The sequence below is a fragment of the Monopterus albus genome, unplaced genomic scaffold (assembly GCF_001952655.1).
Source record: "Monopterus albus unplaced genomic scaffold, M_albus_1.0 scaffold39.1, whole genome shotgun sequence".
Classification (NCBI taxonomy): Eukaryota; Metazoa; Chordata; class Actinopteri; order Synbranchiformes; family Synbranchidae; genus Monopterus; species Monopterus albus.
The window spans coordinates 3,281,890-3,290,237 of NW_018127919.1; the positions used below are offsets into that span (position 1 = coordinate 3,281,890).

Sequence of the window (8,348 nt, forward strand, 5' to 3'; positions counted from 1 at the left end):
GAAAAGTGGTAACAAACCTAACAGTGCTACAGTCAACAGACCTGTGTGTGCTGTAAGTGGATATGCAGATTTAACACTGAGCTCATTGATTTTCATTTGTCTTTCAGAGACCTTGTTGCAGAATGAGATACAGAAGCCCCAGGCTGATTAGGAAAGGGAGCAAGGAGCAAGTAGCAAGAGCCGAGTTGCTGTTGCCGATGCCGCTAGGACGGGACTGATTTTGCCTTCTCACACTCCTGGTGCGAAGTGTTGCTGTTTTCTTTGTTTGGATGGAGGGGCTCTCTGTTGTAAAGAAGAAGTCTGTGGGCAGCGTCATGGCAGCACTGACAGGCGTTTTGGTAATGGATGGATCTGTGGTGTGGAGTGAATCAGTGGATGGGGCCTCCGTTGTGCCGGAGAGGAGATGGGAATCAGTGTGGAGTATGTGATCGCTGGCAGCTGGGCCAGTGGTTGCAGAAAGGTGATTAATGGTTAGGTGCATTCCTGTGTGTCTGGGTGGCAGGGTGGAGATGCTGATGGGGGTGTCTGTGAAAGGTTGGTGCTGTGTGTTCAGAGTCTCTTTGTGGGGGTTTGGGGAGCTTAGGAAAGCAGAAACAGACATGTACCACCACCCAGTGACACCAGTTTCATGGGACATGGAGTTCAGGTCCTGGGCACTGGCTGCCAGAGGGGGCAGGTTGTAGGAGGCAAAGTGCCACCCTCCAGTGCTGCCAGGGCGCACCCCTCCACAGACAGGCTGGGTGTGGCAGGGGCAGCCTAGGACATGGACAGGGGTACTCTGAGTCCATGACAACAAGTATGCGATGTCTGCATAAAGGTGACAGGCCCAAGGGTTGTTACCTAGAGTGATGAGTTTAAGTGATGTCAGTTTGTCTAGCACTCCAAAAGGCATTGTGTGAAAGCGGTTAGCATGCAGATATAAGTGAGTTAGCCTGGGAAGCCGGTCCAGAGAGCCTGGAAGCACGTTCACAAGCAAGTTGTGGGACAGATCAATAGCCTCCAGGTGTATAGGCATGTTGGTGGGCAAAGTCCAGAAGTGGTTGTGGCTTAAGTTTAGTGTACACAGATTAATCAGTGTATTGTTGATGAACATAGCCCGCTCCAGTTTGTTGTTTGAGAGATCAAGCATTCGCAGATTCCACTGGTAGACCGTATCATTCTTGTCCAGCAGCTGGATGTGGTTTGAAGTGGTGTAGAGCTGCCAGAGCGAACGAGGCAAGCCAGCAGGTAGGCGGGTCAGCCGGTTGTGAGACAAATCGAGCACACGGAGATGGGTGTATGCTGTGAGCCTACCATCCAGGTTGTGCAACTGGTTGTGGGACAGGTTGAGGACACGCATATTGTACTGCAGGCCTTCAGGGAACTGTCTGAGACCCCTCCAGGAGCAGTCCACCTCCCTGTGGCTGCGGCTGCAGGAGCACATGGAGGGACACACGGCTAGGACATGCAGCCTCAGCAACAACACAAGCACTAGTCCCAGAAGGGCCTTATTAGGGGAAAGCTTCAGGAGCACATGCCTGAAAACAGAAAGATGGGGAGATACAGTTTTTAGTTTTTGCCTCTAGGATGCATACAGTTAGAGCAGAGGTGATTTATGCAGTGTGCTTGGATAGTGAATACAGGACACAAATGTTTGCTACTTGTAGGAGAAGCACTGTAACTGCAGAGGGCTGTGCTGAATAAAGCTGGTTTCATTATTTCGTTATACTGTAGCTCCATCCTCTGCAAGAATCTCTTGCTTTCTCTCTGTCATGCAGATACACAGAAACACACAACGCTTATTCACATGCATACTGTACACACACACACACACAGGCTGTTCAGTGTTTCTACACATCGCTGCATTGCCTGCAGGTACACACAGTAATAGACTGACTCCACTAATTATGAAGACATGTCTTAGGGATGCAGTTACTGGTTTAAATGCGTCCTTTCCTATAACTGATAAACTTGTGACCTGATCTGTAAGAGGATGTTTCTAATCTATTCAAAAATATAATTCATCAGAAAGGATGAGAAATCCCTGTAGTCACTTTCCTTGGCTTCAGTCGGCGTGTTCAGTCATCAGTAGTTATCAGTGCAGTCAGTCTCATTCTCTCAAAGGAGGAGAACTAGCTCAGTAGATGGGTTTTATTAATGGCTCCACAGAGAACTCATGCATCAGCTGGACCAGAGGCAGGCAAAGAAAAAGCCACAGCTACACTGATAAAACTATAGCATGTGAACCAGGGTGTGGCACAGTCTGTGTGTAAAAAGAGTCTTTAAATTTGTCCATAACTCACCTTCTCATCTTATCATTCCAGTCACTTGCGCCTTTTTGCTGTCCAGCCACTCTTCCCTTTCCTCCCCTGCTTTCAAATTCAGGACCAGCTGCTGCTCTGCTGAAGGTAAACTTTTTTCTATGCCCGAATTACCCTCATAAAATTTGACCCTTGCTTACTTGTCCAGTGCAGGGTTTTGAGATTGCCTTCACTGCCTTGCAGTTTGGTCCTCTTTGTCTGCCAGTGAAATTTCTGTTGCCTCTTATATGGATTTTTGGGGGTTTGTGCGATCAGGCACTGCAGGCTCTACACACTGTGCAGTGGAAGCGAGAGGGGAGGGGATGGGGTGATGGTGTGGGGAAAGTATTAGGAGGGGGTAAGGAGAAATGGAGTGTGTAACGGAGGCATCCCTGGATATGAGGCTGCTACAATGGAAGGTACCTGGCAGCTTTTAGCATTAGCTTCTGCATTTTAGGTGATAGCTCTCGTTGTGGTTCCTCTTTGTATTTAAAATAGATTATACTATTATCTGCAATAGGTGATAACAAATCAATAGGTGATAAATCAATCTCTAAGTATCCCTTTACAAAGTAATAGTGTTCTGTAATTGGTTGTTATTTTCCCTATCTAAATTTAGAGGCTGCCACAAAAAGCTTGAAGATTTATTGCAGAGGTCTTTCTCCACTGCAGCTTCCTACCTGTCAGCAATACAGGGAACTCTCCATTCTGCACTGCACTGCTGTACTTTGCCACCTTGTGTTCTAAGGAACAGATCAACGCTGATGCAGAGGTTAATTAGCAGCTAATCTCCTAAAAGTCAACAATTCGATACAATCATTTATCACTAAACAGTTCTGGTTTAAGCAGCCGCAGCACTTCTTTGCTGTTCTGTATTCATTTTCAGTTTTTTTCTTTTGCAATATATTAGTTACTTCCTCTCTGTATTCATTTTCAGTTTTTTTCTTTTGCAGTATATTAGTTACTTCCTCTCTTTACTGCTTTCATTTCCATTAGCTACCTACACTGTGTTGAAATGTACTGTATGCTGTCACTTCCAACAAGCCTCAAATACATAACTTCACCACCACTCTCAGTCACTGTGAAACCTGCCATGCTGTCAGTTTGAGCTGTTACCACACACTCAAGCAGAAGAAAGAAAAATCATGCAAATCCCTCATATCCAAGTTTTACCTCATTAATTCTGAATACCTAATGTAAAGTACAGACAAAAGTTGGACATTTACTTTTGTTGAGCATGGCTTTTTACCACAGTCCATCTCTAAAACTGCACATCACCCAAAGCTACCGCAAGCTGAGGTGTTTTCCTCCTCTTGCTTTTGCAGCAGAATTGAAGGTTTAGATTCAGGGCCAGTTCAGCAGAGGCTTTATTGTGGTGAACAAACAACTGTATTCAGGCTTTTAAATGAAAGGTGCGTGTCCATCATGATGTCACTGGTAGATAAACAAATATCTGCACAAAACGGAGGAAACAACCCCATATTGGTTTTTCAAAAAGGTTTTTTGTGTGACTTGCCAGCTGTGGCTGAGGTGAAAGTGATCATTCTTTCTCTGTTTAATGCCACTGCCCAGAAGAGGTGCATCCGCTGCTTGCTAATCAAGCAAATCCCCTCCCCCCTCTCTCTCACACAAACACACAATTTACACAAACACAACTAAATTAAAGAGCCCATGGCATGCTTTTCCTTGTTTTCTGATTTATCTACAACGTTACAACAGTGAATTCTCATCTTAGATGTGACCTAAAGCTCAAAAACTGAGGTATACATACAGTATGTTCTAGTATTTCTATGGAGAAGTAGTTTGGTTTATACAAGTCTTTTAAACTCTTGCTTGCAAGACTTTTTTTCTAACAAAATAGTTTAAGGATTTCCTTATAATCTCCAGGCAGTTGTGTGTTCAAGTGAGCTTGCCTGACATCCACAGGTGCCATTGTAAAAGCAGAATCTTTTGACTTCACGTGGTTTTGTGGATATACAGTATTTTTCCTCCTGCTGCTGCACTGTGACCAGAGGATGTGGAGAAATGTACAGGGCCTGAGGTTACTGCATGTCCAGGAATCTTCCTGTTTTACCTGAACAGGTCTAACCTACAAGCAGCCGGCCAGTGAAGCCCACGCACCAGTGAATGATCAGCTCATCAATGCTGGATTTGCCCGGAGCACAGTACCTGTTTGTTTTGACTGCTTGAGGCCAGTGTGTCTGCTGCATGTGATGTGTTGCCAGTTATTGAGCAGATTAAATTGTCAGAGCTATGCAACATATTTTATTTGTCTGGCTGTTTCATACAGTATGTTTCTATGTCATAAATGTCATAGATCACTTAACAAAAAGTGAAATGTCTTAGACATAAGTTGACCCGCACCAGAGTGTACTTTAAAAATAATGATATATATTTATAACACACAAATAAGAAAGAAATAAACCATACTACTTAGAAAAAATAGTTCAAACTACTTGGTTAAAAAAGGGATGAAACTGACAATGTACATGTGATACTATATTATAACAAAAAAAAAGCGTCACATGCAATATACACATACAATATGCACATACAATTGCTAGGAATGTTATATAGATTTTGTATCATCTGACTACAAGTAAAACAGTAAAATAAAAAATAAAAAACGTGCACCCTTTTAGACCATTTGACCGACTTGAGCATGGGTGTAAAAATGGAGCTGCTGTCTTTCTGAGCTGGCTTGTACAATCTGAGCAACTAAAACAGTCTTCAACTTGGACCTTTATAGACAGCATGAACAGCTTGAACACGGGTCTAAATAAAGGACCTGTAGTTAAACTACTAGTTTAATTATATCAGTTACTACTCCCTAACACTGAACTTACTGTAAAGCAAAAGCTGCTGAAAAAAATCATCCCTAATATACACCAAAGGGGTTGTAAAGCAGTGGAGAAGTGAAGGCAGTTGCTCAAGAAACTCTTTGCCACACATCTCTACACCACATCCTGTGGTTCTTCTCTGCCCTCAGAGGAGGAAGCTGCTCCATCTTTGGTGACCTGGGAATCAGTGGTACCCTCTGGTGGCCTTGAAGAAGATGCGTTTTCAGCATCAGTTACAGGCATCTCCTCTATATTCCCAGCTGCTGAAGCTTCGTCGCTTTTGCCAGTGTCTCCCTTCTCCTCCTCATTCTCATCTCCCATCTGTCCGTCCATGTTTACCTTCCCTCCTTCTTCCTTGGTAGCATCACTGCCAGCATTCTCCTGTGTATTATTGAAATCAGCCATTAATAGGCTGCTCTCTTTGGCTTCCTCTTTGGAATTGCTTTTGTTCTTCTTGGCATTTCCCATCCAGTATTCAGTGTTGCTGACCAGGTCACTATTGCTGCTCAGCATCTTGAGGCGTCTGTTCAAGTGGCACACCTTCCATGTCAACAACAAACTAGAAACCAGCAGGATAACACAGAGTATCATCAGTCCGCCGGCCACCAGCAAACTTGAGATACATTCCTTCTTGGAAAATATTGACTTAGCTGCAATGGTGGAAGTAGTCGTGGTAATGGTGGTGGTGGTGGGGGACTTTGTGGTAGTGGGCTTGGCGGTAGTGGAAAGTGGGTGAGGTAAAGATGAAATGTAATGACTACTTGAGACCTGGGAGACCGTTGAAGACAGTGGAGAACTCATCACAATGCTGACATTAGACGTGCTGCTGTCATTTATAGGGGGATCACTTTCTGAGACAGATGAACTATTCTCACTACCTTCTCCAGAGGTGTTTGAAGACTGAGCTCCACATAACTGTACCAGTATGATTTCTATGCAGAACAGTAGGGGGAGGAGGCCCTTCATGTTTGTATCTGAGAAGACACGAAATAACAGTTAAGTTTAAAATTACTTCTGAAATTCAAACATTGAAATATACACTTCTAATTATAAGTATATGCAAGCGGTTACACCTGATAGTCAGTCGCATAGCATGTACTGGCCTTTGAGGTTTTTGTTAGTTTTGAAAATAGGATGCAGGCGTCAAAGACCTACGTTATCTGCCAATAGAAGGGTTCCAACAAGTCTTCCATGTTAAAGTCTGTTTCGTTGACCCTACATCAGCTTTGTCTCTACATACCAAAGTTCATTTCATGACATGCTCACAGTGGAAATGAGCAGCTGCCTTTTAAATGTCTTAAAAAACACGATATAGTTCAGAAAAACTGGTAGGTACTAATGCACACTGATATATATGTTGAAACATTAGTATGCTTGTTCAGAATTAACTTAGCTTGAGTTTACTGGATAAAATGATACTTTATTTAAAACTTTACTGAAATTATTCAGTGTTTTAGTTTTCTCTCTAAATGACTTTGTTTCTATTATATGTCATGTTCTGTTTCATTAAAAACAGAAGACATTTTCCCAAAAGTGATTCTTTTTTTAGATTCATCACATATACATTTATAGGTTTTCAGGTTTCAGTACCCACATTTCTTGCACTGTTTGACATCAGATTTGTGAATACTTAATTGTCAGTTACTGTATGTCCCCAAAAATGATATTAACAGATGCTGAAGTGATCTTAAATCCTAAAACAGTTAAATGTTTGTTGTGTAAAATATGACTTTAAAATAGTTGAAAATAGCACAAGTATCAAATTTTTATCATCAGGCTTTAGAATCACTCAGCAACCCCAGCTACACACCCAGACAGCAGCTGAGTTAATACACCCTGATGCAACAATAATACACTCTGATGCAACGGTATTGGACTGCAGTACCTAACAAATGACAACTGATAGGCAGAGTGAGTTTTCCTCCTACTTTGAGTTCTTTTGTGTCCTAAAAAATGAAGTCAATACTAATAATCTTTTGTCAGCGTTTACAGACTTCAAAATAAAACATATTCAAATGAAGAAAACACTTACATTGCTGGCGGTCTTGATATAATCCCAAAAAAGATCAGGGTTTTCTACTAAAAATATGTATGAACTGGGCTCTAAGTAAAGCAAGAAGGCTCTCTGAAGGAACTGAGAGAAAATGACAGTAATCCAAATCAGTGGGCACACCAGTTAGGCTGGTTTTTTTCTTACTTCTCTATTTGGACTATAATAAGAAGAGGAAGTGGCTTTGCTGTTTCTGTGCTGTAGTGTGTCATGCAGACATCTGTGAGATGGCCGACTATAAAAAGCTGTAAGCCTGTTACTGTTATGTGAGAGCGCTGAAAACAAAGTGGGACTCTGATGCAAAAACCCAGGTGATAGTCAGAATGAGAGGGTTGAATAAAAGAAACAGTCTAGTCAAGCAGCAAATGCAGTTTGCAGGCAGCTGGGTGAGTCTGGAGAGCCCGGCCTGGATAATGAGCTGGTGGAGATGAGAGGCGTAGAGTTCAGGAAGTAGAGATGGCGGAGAATCGGAGCCTGAGAGAAGGGAGACAGGGAGAGGATAGATTAGGTCTCTTAGATCAGCAACTCACGGGCAAAGGGCGAGGCGCCGGTGTACAGCTGACATAGAGAGGAGATGAGCCTTAGCAGATATCACGGAGATTGGAGTGTTGAGGAGGGCACGGGGTTATGTGCGTAGTTTTGGGATGGGTCAGGGGGACTAAGTGTGCAGAGGAGATCGCAGCAATTCCTCCGCTGGCCGCTTGGCAATCATGAGCACGGAAAGGAGTTTCCCCATCTTAACTCTGGAGCGTGTGAAGCCACAGCAGGAGGAGTGGTAAGGCTTGATAAATAGGTTCAATCTGACTTGGATCATTGAAAAATGAAGGGAGTGTTCCAGGAGCTTATGTAGGCCTGCGGCAGCTGTGCACCACACCCAGGAATTCAGCACCTGCAGAGAGAGAGAGGGAAAAAGGAAAACCCAAAACTCCAGGAGAAGGAACAGGGCGGGAGGCGGGGGACCCGGAAGGAGGGAAACCAACAACAAAAAACGACCCCTGTAATAATGACAACTAATGTCCAGAGTCCAAAAAAGGGTGCACCCGCTTCAAAAGGAAAAGAAGGACACCCTGGAGGAACCCAGGAACACCAGGAGGTTGGAGCCCTAGACCGAATGGAGAGCCTCGGCGCCGGCCGGGAGATTGAAGCCCTGGACCAGACGGAGGCTGGGGCTGCTGGGGG

The 8,348-nt window shown here is 43.7% G+C and overlaps 2 protein-coding genes across 5 annotated transcripts in view; both read right to left on the minus strand.

Annotated features, from left to right (window-relative positions):
* LOC109959565 (oligodendrocyte-myelin glycoprotein-like) lies at positions 1 to 2,498 on the minus strand. Its single transcript, XM_020599026.1, has 2 exons — positions 2,283 to 2,498; positions 1 to 1,517 (listed from the first exon to the last, which is right to left on the minus strand). The coding sequence occupies exons 1-2, from the start codon at positions 2,288 to 2,290 to the stop codon at positions 104 to 106; spliced, it is 1,422 nt and encodes a 473-aa protein (XP_020454682.1). The 5' UTR covers positions 2,291 to 2,498; the 3' UTR covers positions 1 to 103.
* A 1,993-nt stretch (positions 2,499 to 4,491) lies between these two features.
* The window catches only part of LOC109959391 (uncharacterized serine-rich protein C215.13-like), a 13,430-nt gene continuing 9,573 nt past the window's right edge, over positions 4,492 to 8,348 (minus strand). The window contains exons 1-3 of one of the 4 annotated variants that reach the window (XM_020598694.1): positions 7,733 to 7,909; positions 7,152 to 7,643; positions 4,494 to 6,093 (exon numbers count right to left, since the gene is read on the minus strand). In XM_020598694.1, the coding sequence (XP_020454350.1) occupies positions 5,234 to 6,085 (852 nt within the window). In that variant the 5' untranslated portion in view covers positions 6,086 to 6,093; positions 7,152 to 7,643; positions 7,733 to 7,909 and the 3' untranslated portion in view covers positions 4,494 to 5,233. Of the gene's footprint in view, positions 6,094 to 7,151; positions 7,910 to 8,348 lie in introns of those variants that run through there. The other 3 variants (XM_020598693.1, XM_020598692.1, XM_020598695.1) reach the window with 3 other exon arrangements.